Source organism: Terrapene carolina, unplaced genomic scaffold (assembly GCF_002925995.2).
Source record: "Terrapene carolina triunguis isolate 2854851 unplaced genomic scaffold, T_m_triunguis-2.0 Scaffold112, whole genome shotgun sequence".
In the NCBI taxonomy this organism is placed as follows: domain Eukaryota; kingdom Metazoa; phylum Chordata; order Testudines; family Emydidae; genus Terrapene; species Terrapene triunguis.
The window spans coordinates 12,684,187-12,700,891 of NW_020664463.1; the positions used below are offsets into that span (position 1 = coordinate 12,684,187).

Consider the following 16,705-nt stretch of genomic DNA (forward strand, 5'->3'; position numbering starts at 1 on the left):
GTGTGGGACAGAGAGGAAGCTTCTTCCCCTTAACAATTTTTCTAGATTTTTTTTAAATGACTGTGTAAACAAATTCAGTACAAAGAAGTTGCATTTAAACAACTTCAAGAATCTGAGTCAAAACAGAAAAATAAGATTCAAAAGTAAGGCTGCCATCGTATGTTTAACTCACTATGTTATGCCACATTTATAGCAGGGACAACCAACCTAACTGGTTTTCAGATGCAGCTTGATAAATTTATGAACACGATTATATGATGAACAGGAGTACAGGATGACTATATTCACTTAGGAGGAAAAATCAAATGCACAACTACGAAGTGGGCAATAACTGGCTAGCTGGTAGTATTGCTGAAAAGGATCTGGGGGTTATAGTTCCATCACAAATGGAACAGGAGTCAGCAATATGATGCAGCTGCAAAAAGGCTAATATCATTCTGGAGGTGTATTAACAGTAGTGTTGTATGTCAGAGACAGGAGGTAATTGTCCGGCTCTACTTGGCACTCAGGAGGTCTCTGCTGCAGTACTGTGTCCAATTCTGAGCACCACACTTTGGAAAAGACATGGACAAAAACTGGAGAGAATCCAGAGGAGAGCAACACAAATGATACTAGGTTTAGAAAATCTGACCTATGAGGAAAGGTTAAAAAAACCTGGACATTTAATCTTGAGAAAAGATGACTGAGGGGGGACCTGAAAGTCTTCAAATACATTAAGTGCTGTTATAAAGAAGATGTTGGTCAATTGTTCAATGTCCACTGAAGCTCAGACAAGAAGTAAGATTTAGTTTAGATATTAGGAACTATAAGGGTAATTAAGCCCTGAAATAAGCTTTTAAGGGAGGTTGTGGAATTCCCATCGGTGGAGGTTCTTAAGAGAGTGGACAAACACCAGTGGTCTAGGTGGTCTAGGTTTACGTGGTTCTGCCTCAGAGCAGGGGGCTGGACTTGATGACCTCTTGAGGTCCCTTCCAGCCCTACATTTCTATGATGGGGTTGCCTGTGATAGCAAGGAACTTGACTTGATGGCCCAGGAGATTCCTCCCAGTTCTATGTTCCTAAATACTGCAAGCACATATGATATGAGAATATCTGAGATGTGCTATTCTGAGAGTTCTGAACTCCACAAACAGGATTAAATAAAATGGTATCTCAGAAATTCCATCATATTCTACTTATCTAGGTATTTAGATGGCCACTATTACTTCAACCTGAGCATCTCATATACATTAATTACTTATCTTTACAACACCATTACCTTATGGATGAAGAACTGAGGCACAGACAGATTAAGTGGGACATGTAAGTCATGTGTATGCACAGATTCTCAGCTAGGCATTAAACTGGGAAATCAGTCCTAGGAAATTTGTGGCAGAGCCAATAATTGAACTCACATTTCCTCATTCCCAGTCCAGTGCCTTAACTAGAAGATCATCCTTCCTTCTTATGTTCTTTCTTCCTCATTCTGACAATTTGTCAGATTTTTAGTTTGAACTTAACATAGTAATTTTATTATTGGTCTAAATGAATGAGATCGGAGACTCTATTTATAAGTTACGTTTAATTTAAAGGCAAAATGCAAAACAAGTGATAAGGAATGATCCAATCAGGGTACATAAAGACCACGATCCTTTAAATATCTAAGAAGTGCATGTGAGATACACATGTACTTTTTGGTGCAACCTAGAATATTGGCTCACCTATCTAGGAAAGCAGTACAATGTAATGCAAGAATGACACATGGCCTGAAGGATTTCAGTTATTAGAAAGGTTGACGTTCTCATGCTTTCTCACATTGAGTTAAGAAGCTTGGGCGTAACCTTATAAACAAAGATTTTTACAGCTAGGAAGGAGATGGATCATAGTGATCCAGACAAACTGTATCCTGGCAAAGAGCATGTAAACAAGACATAATCAAGCAAGAGCGGGTTCATGGCAACAAAGATTTGCATTCACACCATCATGAATAAACAATTAGATGCCACAACCTTTTTTTTTTTATCACGCATGTGATGTCTAAAGGTCTTGGCAATGTGAAGAACTTTTTCTACCAGATTTTATTCATGCTGAAATATTGAAAAAGCAGCAGCTTTAACCCTTTCCCTGCTGAAGTAGGAAAGTCTCACACTGACAGATTTCTTTCAACTGAATGCCAACTAAAGTGACTGACACTGTAGGAAATGGGTCTGGTACCTTTGGGAACACAAGAAATCAGTTATGTTGCCTTCCTTCAGTATAACAGGGGTTCATTTTAAACATTTAGAAGCACCGATTCACTGGGAAGCCAAACAGCCCCTGAAAAGGGCATTTCCCATAAAAGGGACAATCCTATTCATACTGATGCCAATGGCAAGATTCCCACTGACTTCAACAGGAACAAGATGAGGCACAGAATATTTCTATTTGGCAGATCCCTTGGTTGAGATGGGCTGAAGCTGTTGCTGCTGTTAAAATCTGATCTAATTTCATCCCAGGTGGAGTTTGGGATTTAGCTGGAGCTGGGAAGAGTGGTAATGTCATTTGGATGTCTCTTTCTGGCCTGATCTGGTCAGGACAACTCTGAGGATAAGGACAAAGAAAGCCTGAGGTCCCAGGAAATGGTGGGGATGGCAGCCCTGAAGGTGAAGTTCGTTCCAGTAGCCTCCGTCTGTTTTTCTCTTTTGTCTGTTCTTCTCTGTTTCCCACCCCCGTCAAAAGTCTCTTTCTTTAAGGATCTACAAAGGGAATGGTGGGTGGAGTAGCCCATCCTCTCATTATTTTGTGCACCAGTTAGGTCTAATATCTGACACACCAATTTGGGTTCATTAACTTCCAGCTTTACAGCATCTGTTTTTAAAAAGCATAATTTCAAGAGTCCTTGGATTATTTCAGTGAGGCCTTCTTGATTTAGACTAATCCAGTTTCTTTGTCTGGTTCTCTTGCACTTATTTATAACATTCTTTATTGAAAAGAAGTTGACCTGGTAAATTCCATGGTAAATTCGTAAGCAGGAAAAAGTTATAAACCAATTATCACAACAGTACCAAAACTCCTCCTAGAACTTGGCCCTAGAATTCTGCCTCTGTATGTAGGGAAAGGTCCAGTGATTTGGCATCTGTATGACCCTGGAATGACTGCTGGAGAGTATATGACAGACACATACATTTTAAGGCTAAAAGGGACTATTAAGATCATCAACTCTGACTTCCAGAATAACGCAGGCTATAGAACCTCACCCAGTACTGTTCATTCATTAAGAAGAGAAATGAGAATGAAGCTGCATCAAACCCATAACATCTGTTTGAGCTAAAGCATTTTTTTCAAACAGAAATCAAGTGTTTATTTAAAGACATCAAGTGATGGAGTCCACCACATCCTAAGGTAAGTTGTTCCAATGGTTAATTACTATCACTGTTAAAATACTGCATCTTATTCCTTGTCTGAATTTGTCTCGAGTCATCTTCCAACCTCTGGATCTTGTTATGCCTTTTCCTGCTAGGTTAAAGAGCCCTCCACTACCAGAAATATTTCCCTCCATAGATAAGGATGGTGACACCATCTGTGTGTGTGTCAGCTAAGGGCAACTATAATAAATCTGGATACTGGGCTCATACAGGCCGCTGCAACTTGTTGCTGCTTCAATCTGTGTCAGGGACCAAATGAGCTCACCACAGCCAATCAGAGAAGCACACTGCCTGCCCTCTCAATACCTGAACCAGTGTCATCACAGGTGTAGGGATGAATGCGGCTCAAGGAGCTTAGGAGTCTAGTACCAACAGCATTGTGCAGTTTTACCTTGCACCTTTCTCACTATGCACATGAGAGTCAAATTCTCTTGGTTAAGCCATCTGACAATTACTTCAGTGGGAATTCTGCCAGCATAGGGAGTGCACAATCGGACCTGCACTTGTGGGCTGTTGCTGCCTAATGTAAAGTTAACCGATTCTATTAACTAATGGTGTATAAATAAAGAACCTTTCATGGTTACACTAAATCTATATCCAATGAACAGTTTATCATGAGCGGAGTCAGAGGAAAGCATGCCTGTGTCATTATATTAAGCATTCGATAAGATGCATTGCTCACTGGTGAACTGTCTTCGGAGACTCTTTTCCTCTTATCATAGAATGTGTCTTTACAGCTTTTGAGGTAAGAATAAAATCTGGGAACAAACCAGGAGAATGTAGGTGCACTGGCTGCTAACAGGAGGTACCAGTGACAGACACAGTGAGGAGACTTTGAAGAGTTATTGATGCTAGGAGTATCCATAGATCATGATAGAACTAAAAGGATTTTCATCCACGTAAAGGGTATCAAGACAGCATGTAGGTAATAAAGACGAGGAACACAAACAAAAAACCAGGGGCCTGCTCCTGCTCCCATTCATACATTTTAAGGCCAGAAGGAATCACTAGACCAGTGGTCACCTACTGGTAGATCATGATCGACTGGTCGATCTTTGAGCCTCTGATAGTCGATTGCGATTTCCGGCCACTAAAAGACCAGTGGCGCAGCGGGGCTAAGGCAGGCTCCCTGCCTGCCCTGGCCCCAGGCCACTCCCAGAAGCAGCCAGCACACCCTTGATGCCCTGGGGCAGGGGAGGCCAGGGGTCTCCGCGCACTGCTCCTGCCTGCAAGCACAGCCCCTGCAGCTCCCATTGGCCACAGTTCCCCGTTCCCAGCCAAAGAGAGCCACTTGCTTCTTATCAAACTGTCTGTACTTGGCTACCTTGATTATCACTTCAAAAGTTTTTTTTCTCTTACTTAATTGGCCTCTCAGAGTTGGTAAGACAACTCCCACCTGTTCATGCTCTCTGTATGTGTGTATATATATCTCCTCAATATGTTTCACTCAATATGCATCCGAAGAAGTGGGTTGTAGCCCACGAAAGCTTATGCTCTAATAAATTTGTTAGTCTCTAAGGTGCCACAAGTACTCCTGTTCTTCTTGCGGATACAGACTAACACGGCTGCTACTCTGATACTTCTGTGCTGCTGCCTGCAGAGCTGGGCCCTCAGTCAGCAGCTGCTACTCTCCAGCCGCCCAGCTCTGAAGGCAGCAATGAAGAAGTAAGGGTGGCATGGTCTGATATTGCCACCCTTACTTCTATGCTGCTGCTGGCAGAGCGCTGCCTTCAGGGCTGGGCATCCGGCCAATATCTGCCGCCCTCCAGTTGCCCAGCTCTGAAGGCAGCGCAGAAGTAAGGGTGGCAATACTGCGACCCCCCTCCCCAAAAGATAACCTTGTGATCCCCCTGCAAGTCTTTTGAGTCAGGACCCCCAATATGAGAAACGTTGGTCTCCTCTGTGAAATCTGTAAAGCATAGGGTAAAAGCACACAAAAGACCAGATTTCACGGTCTGTGACACGTTTTTCATGGCTGTGAATTTGGTAGGGCCCTAACTATGAGGGGCCGCAGCAGACAAGTTACTATTCAAAATAAGAGAGTTACAAAATGTATCCAGTGTCCAAATCTCAAAATAGACCACCAGTCTCTCTGATCCTGGAAATCAGCATCCGGGATTACTTTCAAACTGATCCAGTGAGTGAATGAAGAACTAGATTGAAATCCTCCCCCATGCCTTGTGTGTGTGTGTGTGTGTGTGTGTGTGTGTGTGTGTAAGTAAAAGGAGCATTACTTTTGCAAATCTAAAAAAAATTGGGAGATTAAATTGCATAATTAGATTATACTATGTGAATATTTTAATGAATATGTGCAATTATTTCTTTTACGCATAGAACTGTTGAGAGATCAATTGCTATTATTTCCATTGCTACCTATGTGCTTTCTAAAGCTGGTTACCTATAGAGCTCTGCAACTAGAGTAAAGAAGCACAGTGCAAGGTCTACAGCTCTTTAGTGAAATCTTTTTTTTCCCTTTTATTCATTCATTAAGAAGAGAGATGAGAATGAAGCTGATAGCTCCCACTCCAGGGACACCAGGTACCATTTAATTGGCCAAAGACACAAGATTTTCTACAAATCCTCCCTTGTTCCAGATTTTGAAATATTCAACTGTCTTACAATGCAAGAGTACTATAAACAATCCTTAAAGGGACACCGTCAACACAATACTCATAGAAAAAATTCCTCAGCTGTTCAACTAATAGTATCATCAATTATTCAAGCTAAAAGTATTTTTGTAATCAAATTTACTTCTCACCATTTATAGAGTATTGCCAGATCAAAGTTTTAAAAAATCATGAATCCCATAATAATCATGAGATTGATCTAGAAATCATAAGTCTGAAAAATAACACACATTGGGTTATTTTTATCTGTTTTTTGGGTTTTGAGCCTTTAGAGGTCACATTTTCAATTTTATTTCTGCAACCATGAAAGCTAGAAAATTACTTCATATTTATATATACACGCACATACAAATATGAGAAAGCTGAGCTTCTTACACAATCACAGGACTCCAGCAGCTGGAGCTTTAAGAAAAAACTAAATATCATTAGATTTGGAAATTTGGAAACACTGCATTAACTGTCTGCATTTCACACTAGGCAACGAAACTACTGGTGAGTTTCTCTTTATATAGCATGCAAAATTATATATATTTGATTGATTCCATCTATCCCCACCTTTTGTGTGCCACCTGTCGTCTCAGGTCCTGATCCTTGAAAGCCTTGGGGCTCAGTCCTCCAGTGCTCATGTGAATGGAAACACTGAACAGATCCTCAGATAGTGTCAATCGTCATAGCTCCACTGAAGTCACTCTGGCTCAGTGTGACTACTCGCATGTGTTTAAAGAACTGAGCATGAAAGCTAAGGACTGAATAAAGTTATGCACGCAAGTAGGTGTTTGATTTAAATGGAGCTGTGACAATTTACACCAGTCAAGGATCTGGCCCACACATGCCACTGGAACTATTCATGGTTTTAAGCCTGCACCCCAGCAATGGTTGCAGGATTGGACTCTAACACTTCATGTCAGAGACTGCATCTTCACATCTGTTTGTACAGTGCCTAGCACAGTGAGGCCTCAATTGTGACTGGGATCTCTGAGGATTACTACAATATAAAGAAAACAGTAAATAAATACTACTTCATTACCAATAAACAAGAGTCTAATTTACTTCCTTGTCACACTTCCATGCAGTGCTGTTGTGTTTGGGCTTCCAGCACCTCTGGGAATGTACAGGCATGTTGGATTTGCTTTTTTTTTTTTTTTTTAATTTTCATTGACATGTTTTAAAAGAAAACATCAAGAAAAACATATCTATTCATGTTAAGTTTTGTTAATTTCTGTTACACTTAGTTCTTTTAAATCCCAAAACTAGTTGTCTGTTTAAAACATTTGAAAACTAAAGCAGAGGAGTAAATTGATAAACATTAACAAAATCTGCAACAATAGAAGAAATGTGAGCAATAATGACCTTTTGTTTCTAGACATATGTTCCCAGATTTAATCCTTCACAATTTGCTACTAAGGGTTTGATTTTGCTAATCACAGACTATTTTAAAAGTGTATCAGCTCAAGAAGAATAGCATAAAACATTTTATTAAAAAAAACACAACTCTCTCTTTTCAAAAAACAGCCAAATGCCAGCGTAAAGCTCAGGAACCATTGAGAAATAAAATGGGTTTCTCCATAAAGAGCTAGTCCATATAGCCCACAGCTAATACACACGCATACACAGTTTTATTAAAAGAGCATCTCGACTGCACTCTCTCTCCCCTTTAATGATTGGTCTCTAATGATATCTTTTACATATCCGTGCTGCTACGCAATAAACTTTGCACAAACTAAAAGGGCAGAGGAAAACTGAACTTTTAAATAGCAGCAAGTCCTACTATAGGGTCTTGTTTCTTCTTCTGTTTTTTCCCTCCCTTCATTTTCCTTTTTCCCCCTTTCTGCCCACCTGATCCTTTTTAAAGGTGGTGGGACAGATTCATCAATATGCTCCGCAAAGCTGTAGGGGCATATTGGTGAATCTTGACCTGCCAGTGGAACAGAGCTGGATGAATCTCTTTCTGGAATCAGTGGATGCCACTCCATCCATTTGCCAGGGAGGCCCACCAGAGAGTCACATCTTGCCAGACTATGCTCTAGGGACCTAAATTCTGATTGGTTACATGGCACCACATCACTCTGCCAAAAGATCTTCATGTCACCCCACAGCCTGGTGTTTAATAATGTATCTATAGGGTGGTATGTGACAGGTGGAGGCACTTAAAGTTTCTGGGTTGATAATATTTTGGGTCCTATATACTTCCCCCGCCTTTGGATACCTGGCTGAGGTGCACAATGACATAATAAGAGGGTTTACTCCTGAGCTCTAAAAGGTGGCAACTCCACCATGCTTTCATCATCTACTTCTACTTTTCATCCTCCTTGAAACCTAAAATGGAATGGTTTCTTTGCTGGGGGTTTGCTGCTGGTTCATTGGGCCCAGCTTTTACTAAAATTGTTGAATTGCCTTATGTACAGTGTCTAATTCTTTTGTTTTGGGTAATGGGTGCTTAAAACTAGATATAAAAGAAATGTATTATTTTTAAACCAAAGCTTCACAGTTTTTTGCCTGTCCAAACCTCTGTTTTGGGAGCACACAATAAGATCATTTGATGGTTTCCTCCCATGATCCTATCCTAAAAGCTTGAGAGGAAAAGCAGAAGCACTGTACACATGACTAAATACATCAAACTAGGCTGTAGAGCAGAATTGGAAAATGGAAAACTCAGCAGGACCAATCAAGAGGCTTTCCTTTATCTCTGAGGACTTAACCATTTAATAAGAGATTTGGCTATATGGTTATCTCTGCTTCCCAGCAATAATAAATTCTCCGTCTATAGTGCCGACCATCAGAAGATATCAGAAGATTGGCTTTAAAATCATGGGATTAAAAAAGTAATCCAATAAATTTGGGGTGCTTATTGTTTTCTTTCTGGTTTCTGAGGCTCCAGGCTGCATTTGCTTCACATTTCAAGCTTTTCTCCACACCATGACACCTACAAACTTACTTATTTTTGTGAAAATGAAAGCAGAAGATTCTCATGCAATCTCTTGATTCCAGCAGCTGGACTTTAAAAAAAACCCAAGCTACCAAACATTACAAGACTTGTGATAAAATCATGAGAACTGGCAACATTAGTTAGCCACAAGATACCCAGAACTATAAAATATTAAATTCATTATGGTGGTGAAAATACCACTAAGTAGGGCCTATCAAAAACAGGTATGGTTTAACAGAAATAGTAATCTTTATAAAGCACCACAAATTCTGAAAAGACTATTGATGAGTCTTTGTGATTATAATGAAGCAATTGTGATATACAATTCATAACTCAGTGGTATATTCTCCTTTTGTTCCATGCATAGAACCTGCCATGGACATTAATGGGAGCTTTGTGCCTGGTGTCCCAGAGTTAGTATTGAAGGATTGATTGTGACTTAAGGTATTGTATACAATTCAATTAAACACCCATGGCTGGCTCAGGTCAACTAACTTGAGCTCACAGGGTTCTGGTTGTAGGACTGTAAAACTGTGATGTAGATGTTTGAGGGGGACCCCTCCCCCCTTGTGGGGTCCCAGCCCAAGCCCAAATATCTACAGGGGGCGCTAAAGGGCAGACATACCCTACAACTAAACCAGTGGTTCCCAAACTGGGGTTTGTGAACCCCTGGGGGTTCGTGAAATATTACAGGGGATTCTCGGGAAAAAAGTTCCTAATGGCGGACAGAGCTGTCCCTAGGGACCCCAGACAGCAAGGGGCCAGCAGCCCGGAGCCCCTGGACTTCCAAGAGCTAAGAGGATCAAAGCAAGCATATCTATCACACTGAGGAGATTTAAACTTCAAGACTCCTTATAAGAAATGGAAAGGGAGGTGGATATTTTTTGCTGTTTTTAAAATTAAATAGGCAGCTAGTATTGTTTTTAAAATTATTATGACGAACAAGTTTAAGCTTTATTGTAACGTGCGTTGTTTGCCTGGACTGCTCAAGACCTGAATGCTTGCGTAGGAGGAACTCTTGGAGTTGCCTTCTTAAATACCTTCATGCTGTTTCACATCTTGATACTCCTTGATGAAACATAGGAGCCTTGTCTTATAATAGGCTTATTCAAAGCGATACAAGCTATGAAAGTGAGATCTTGGAAGAGTGTTGCCATTTTCATAATGTAATCAAAATACTATAATGATAAATAAGAACATAAGAATGGCCCTACTGGGTCAGACCAAGGGTCCATCTAGCCCAGTATCCTGTCTTCCGACAGTGGCCAGTGCCAGGTGCCCCAGAGGGAATGAACAGAACAGGTAATCATCAAGTGATCCATCCCCTTTCGCTCATTCCCAGCTTCTGGCAAACAGAGGCCAGGGACACTTAATAATAAATAGTGTGTAATAAGCATGTCATAAAAACAAATTTTATATATCCAAGATCACTGCTTTTGGTGAAAGGGGTTCACAGGTTGTTAAAGTTTGGGAACCACTGAACTAAACGAAACTGTGTTTATAGTGTTGTCATGGTCAGAAAAAGTGACTAGACAAAAACAGTGCCTTCTTAATCAAAAAAATCTACCCTCTAGGTACATTTAGAGTACAACACGATTACTTTACTTCAAATATAAGCATTTCCTACTCTTTATTCCGCTTAGCACTGCAGAACCAATACAGCTGGGGAGAGTGAACTGGATTTTTTTTTTTTAAGTTTGTGCTGAAGCTCTTATCCAGGTTCCAAATGTAGAACCGTTATTGTGGCTGATATGTGAGCCAAAAAAACAAAACCAACCAGCTTCATTTTCAGAAAGAAGGATGTATTTGAGGGTGCTGGCAGTTAGGAAAAACCTCTTTTCAACTGCAAACTGAGCAGATTTGATCTTGAGTCCCTGACGCTATGTTTACACTGCAATTAAACACCCATGGCAGGCCCGTGCCAGCAGATTTGGGCTTGCGGGGCTCAGGCTATGGGGCTGTTGAATTGCAGTGTAGACATACCGTGAGAGACAATAAGCGCGGAACTTCAAGAGATAATTTTTTACAGGATCACTTTTTAGAAAGAAAATGCTCCATTCCGCTCTTGGTTCCCTTGTGCTCTTGGACAGGAAGAGGAGGAGGATGGGTACAATACTGGTTGATGAAGGAGGAGGGAAAAAAGCAAATACCAAGAGTCAACAAGAAAACAGCTGCACTATTCTGAAAAGGATTGTACTAGGAAGGAGGATCAAGACCAACCAAAATAAATCAGTGAAGGAGTAAGAATTTTACAGAAAACTGTCTTATTCTTTTTGGCATCTCATGCCATATCCCTTCCTACACTCAAATACCGGAATTATCTATATTTTGTCTCATTGATCTCTGTGCTGATTTTAGCTCAGATTGAGTGAAGAAGAAAGAGAAAGCAAGCAAAGGAGTCTGGTGGGATGAAGAAAGAAAAGGGGCCACCTGTAATGAAATGGATGCTTTGCTTTCTGTACCCTGAAGAAACTGGAATCGACCACACTGTGAATCATTCTCTGAAAATGTGCAGTCTGAGTTGAGACTGAGATAAAGAGACCAGCTTGGCAAAAGCTTAGGAGATATCCCTCTGGTTTTTTGTTGACCCTTGTCTGGGACCTGGTCCAAATCTCATGGCAGTGGCACCCACTGCCATATGCACATTATGCACAGTGTGTACTATTGGCAGTTGTGAGGAGGAGCAGCACTGGCTGTTCCACTGTCCCACTCAGGTATGGCCCTGATGGCCCTCTGTCATAAAGGAGGGGCCAGAGGGCCAACATGAAATGAGTGGTGTTGCGATCCCCATGCACCAGGTCACATCACTCATCAATGCTGGTCCCCCATCATGACTTAGGGGCCATGGAGCCAAACCTGAGGGGGCACAGTTGTAGGTGGGGTGGCCAGCATTGCTGTTCCTGGCTGCTGCCATAGGGCCAGCTCCTGCTCTGGGCTCCCTCCTGGGGGCCTGCCAGGCCCCATCCTGCATCCAGTAGCCTGTGTCCCCTTTCAGGGATGCGTAGTGACATTGCACCTGGGCAGGTCAGGCTGGATGGTGGGGAGTAAACATGGCATGGACTCAGCAGGTGAGGTGCTGGGGGGTCAGCAGCTGCAGTGGAGATGGCCCCAAAGGGATAGACACCATGTACCATGGAAAAATTTTCTGAGGTGCCTCTGCTTTGCATGGTCTCTCTTTGCTTCTGGTAGTAGTAGAAGGCAGAAACTTAGTATCTTATTTTGTCTACATGGGTCATGAACTCTGACAAGTAAACTTTTAGTACAGCAGACACTCATAAGTAGCAACATATCGGTGTCCTTTTGCTATGTTGCTCCTAAGCGGCTGTGGCTGTATTGGGGAGTGTTGACAATTCACAGTAGGAAAAGTGTTCCCAGGGGAAATGTTGCTCATAAGCAGTGGTTGCTCTTACAAAGTGTTGCTGCAAACAAGCGTCTCCTGTACAGCTGCTATGTCTTAAGACCCTTCTTCGTCTAAATTGGGATTAAGTAACATAGTGAAGGAAATTTCTTAACTATACAATAAGGTAACATTTCATGTGCCAGCTCCACCTTTCACAACTCTTAATTTTGCTAGGCAAGTCCATGCTACATCTGACTTTGATAAAGTGCCAACAACACTGTCAAGAAACCAATAGCCCCTGCCATTTATACAGGTGACATTTAAACAAATTAAATCATTGCAAGGAAATACTGAACTTCTGCAGAATTGTCAGGTTGTAATCAATTAAAGCACTTAATAGGTCTCATCCTCGTATAGGGACTAATCCTGCTCCCACTGAAGTCTACAGAGTTTTGCACTGACTGCAACTGGATAGGGACTGAAATAGCTCCTTTTTTGTACCTGTAATCCTCTACCATGTGATCATCCAAAGGGCATTAGACAGAGCTGACAACTACTTCGCACCATGGCAGTTGGAACTGCCATGTCCCGTCTCTGCTGATGTTTACGTTCGACAGTACAGGATTCGTTTTTATGCCATTCAAAATGGAAGTTTGTAAAGCTAATACATATGCCAGTATGAGTTTAGTTCTATTGTTGGAGTTTATAGTGGATTTATTATTTCAGTGCTGCAATTTTTGTGTGTGTGTGCGTGCGTGTAAGATTTAGCTGAATCAACAAAATGGACTCCAGAATAAAAGTGTACACACATGGAGCTATTTAGGAATAGGTATTGTTCTCTAAATTCACACCCTACCTTAATCCGAATTAACTTTCAAGTACAGACAAGTCCAAACACTATAAACATGCATCATATAATGGAATCATAGAGACAAATTTACATATGCTGACCTGGACCAGCCCACTATCTCTAGTTAGGACAAGGATGGTCTTTGTCTTATACATGCATATAGTGGGGTCTCATGACTGCACTGGGGCCTTTAGGCACAATATATTAGGTAATAACAACTCCTCCTCAAAGGATGTCTTTTCCCCAACTGATTTTCAAGTACTAATTTCTTCCTAAAGAATCTTCAATAATAGCATTAAAAGGATAAAGAATAGCTCTTTGAAACTGGAGTTGGGTATTTTTGTTTTTAAAATTGGGCTGATATTTTAAAAGTTAAAATACTGGTCTCTGGAGTAAACAAAGACTTCCCATGGCAATATTTTATATTTCTATAATATCCGTCATCCCAAAGGCTCCAAAAACACTTTATAAACTATGGGCAAATTCTTGACATTCCTATTCTGTCAAAAAAACCCCAAAAGGGTTACTCACTTCTCGTAACTGCTGTTCTTCGAGATGTGTTATTCATGCCCATTCCAATCAGGTGTGTGCGCATGCACATGCACGGTGGCAGGAAGATTTTTCCCCTAGCAGCATCCGTCGGGCCAACCTGGGCGCCCCCTGGAGTCATGCCTTCATGGCGCTCAATATATAGGACCCTGCTGACCTGCCACCCCTTCAGTTCCTTCTTGCCGGCTACTCCAACAGAGGGGTAGGAGGGTGGGTATTGGAATGGACATGAACAACACATCTTGAAGATCAGTTACAAGAAGCGAGTAACCGTTTTTTCTTCTTTGAGTGCTTGTTCATGTCCATTCCAATCAGGTGACTCTCAAGCCAAGTTCAGGAGGTGGAGTCGGAGCTGTCCACTGATTGGAGTACTGCTCGTCCGAAGGTCGTATCATCTCTCGCCTGCTGGGTAATCACATAATGAGCAGCGAAAGTGTATATGGAGGACCACGTCGCCACTCTGCAGATTTCCTGGGCGGGAACCTGAGCCAGGAACGCTGTAGATGAAGCCTGTGTCCTGGTGGAGTGCGCAGTGATCGGAGATGCGGGAACACCTGCCAGGTCGTAGCACTCACAGATACAGGACACTATCCATGACGAGATGTGTTGGGATGAAACTGGCTGACCTTTCATCCTGTCCGCCACTGCCATGAACAACTGTACCGATTTTCTGAATGGTTTCGTTCTCTCGATGTAAAAGGCCAGTGCCCTGCGGACATCCAGAGAGTGGAGTCTCTGCTCCCTGCCAGGATCCCCTACCCTGTCGCCATGACCCTATTTACAGCATCTGCAGTGTCCAATGCGGCCCAGAGGGAAGCCCAGGAAACTAGCTTCTCCTCCTCCACCAAGGCTGAAAACTCGGTTCGGGAGTCTGATGGGAGGAGCTCTGTAAATTTGGCCATCGCCGCACAGGTGTTATACAAGTACCTGCTGACGATGGCCTGTTGGTTCGAGATACGGAACTGCAGACCCCCTGTGGAATAGACCTTTCTCCCAACAAGGTCTAGATTCTTAGCCTCCCTGTTTTTTGGGGAGGGCCCTTGGAAGCCCTGTCTCTCACGCTGGTTAGCAGTGTCCACAACAAGAGAGTCAGGGGGTGGATGGGAGTATAAATGTTCGAACCCCCTGGAGGGCATGAAATAACGCCTCTCATTGCACTTGGCAGTGGGCGGAAAGAAAGCTGGGGTCTGCCACTTGGTCTTGGTGGTGTCCGCAATGATTTTAATGAGTGGAAGAGCAATCCAGGAAGGTCCTGAGGGGGGCAAGGATGTCCACCATGGGATCAGCCTCCTCGACTAACTCCTCGGCCTTAATGCCCAGACCCTGAGCAGCCCTGCGCAGCAACTGCTGCAGCACCTTGTTGTCCTTGAGCACTGGGGCTACGGCTGTACCCGCCAATGCTTCATCAAGTGATGAAGAAAAGGAAGCGCTTATAAGGAGTGGATGCTCCCTGCCATCTGCCCCCAGGGGGTCCCTAGACTCTTGGGGCAATGTCAGTGCCAGTGGTGCGTTTGACGGTGCTGGGGCTGCAGACGCTGGACCAAGTGTTGGCGACGTCATCAGTATGATGGGAGGAACTATCGATGGAGCTGGTGCCGATCCGCTTGTCTGCGCCGACAAAGAGGGAGAGCCCGTTGCCGACATCGGCGCCGGGGCCGTTGGTGCCTGCGCCGTAGTCGACATCGACAACAATGCCGGCATGGAAGTCGGGCGTGTGAACGGTGCCAAGGACGTTGCCAAGGGCAGTGCCGGTGTCGGTGCCGAATCCAGTGCCGGAGTCGATGATGGTGCCACTGTCAGAGGCATTGGTGTGTGGACAGGCTCTGAGGGAAGATGCGTAGTGTCGATGGTGGGATAAAGGTGGTTGAGGCCACAGAAGACGCTGCGGAGCGGTGACCTTGGGTCCCTCCCTGTCCTTGGTGAAAGGCCCAGGGGGTCCAGAAGGGCCACTGTGGTGGGTTCTGCCACTGTGGAGGCCCTGCCTGGGGTTCTCTCCTGTCTCTACCAGACCTCGATCTGCGGCTCCTGCTTCTCCTGGAGCGATAGGAGTCGGACTCTGACTCCGAGGTCTCAGAGACTGAAGACCATGGAGGAACTGAGCCTCGGTGCCTCAAGCATCGAGAGCTCATGGAGCAGGTAGGCTTTCTGTCCGAGTGGACCGGTGGCAAGGGACATGGAGAGGGGGAGTGCCTGGACATCATAGCTGGCTTCCCTCTTGACTGCACCAGGGGGACAGGGTGGGTCCACCAGTGTTGGAGGTTCTTCCCTCCCCAGTAGGAGATCTGGAACTGTAGCCCTCCTGGGGAATCACTTCTCTGGATTTAGACAGAGGGGAGCGGCTTTTCTTTTTCTTCTGAGGCACCCGTGAGTGGGATCAGTGCCTGCTCTCAGCCAGGCTTCGTGAGGTGCCGTGTCAGCACCGAGCGTCTCGGGACGAGTCCTTTCTTGGCGCCGAGCTTGATGACAGTGCCGGGGCGCTCCGCATTGAGGACGAAGTGTTAGGAGCCGGGTCCCCTGAGCCCGGGTCGGAGTGGGGGCATAGGGCTGCCTCCATGAGGACTACCTTAAGCCGCTGTTCCCTTTCTTTAAGAGTTCTAGGGTGGAACTCGCGGCACATCTTACAGCGATCCTTTTGGTGGCCCTCCCCTAGGCACCGTAAACACTAAAAGTATGTATTGCGCTTCGCGCATGTAGCCTATAGGACTAACCTGCTTGCTTTTATATATATATATATATTTTTTTTTTCTTATAGTTTAAGTATTGTAATAGGTTTATAGATTTATATTAAAAATAAGTTTGGCTGTAATGCAAGAAACCAACAGGACAAAACCCTGCATGTTAAGTTAAAGCAAAGTTAGCATATCTATATCCTGTTCCCTTTTACCCAGAAAGCAAAGTTGACCTATACCTTGTTATCGAAATAGAAAAGTACCTACGCCTATGACCTTTTTAGACCAATAGACAATGGAGAATGGCATAGGGGATTTTTCAATGTTGTACCCACAGACTTAACAAGTACACCACAAGAGA

General features: G+C 43.4%; 1 protein-coding gene across 1 annotated transcript in view; it reads right to left on the minus strand.

Annotated features, from left to right (window-relative positions):
* The window catches only part of PHF21B (PHD finger protein 21B), a 208,163-nt gene that overhangs the window by 90,870 nt on the left and 100,588 nt on the right, over positions 1-16,705 (minus strand). Inside the window, exon 6 of the mRNA XM_024204428.1 lies at positions 14,998-15,008. Coding sequence (XP_024060196.1) covers positions 14,998-15,008 — 11 coding nt within the window. The remainder of the gene's footprint in view (positions 1-14,997; positions 15,009-16,705) is intronic.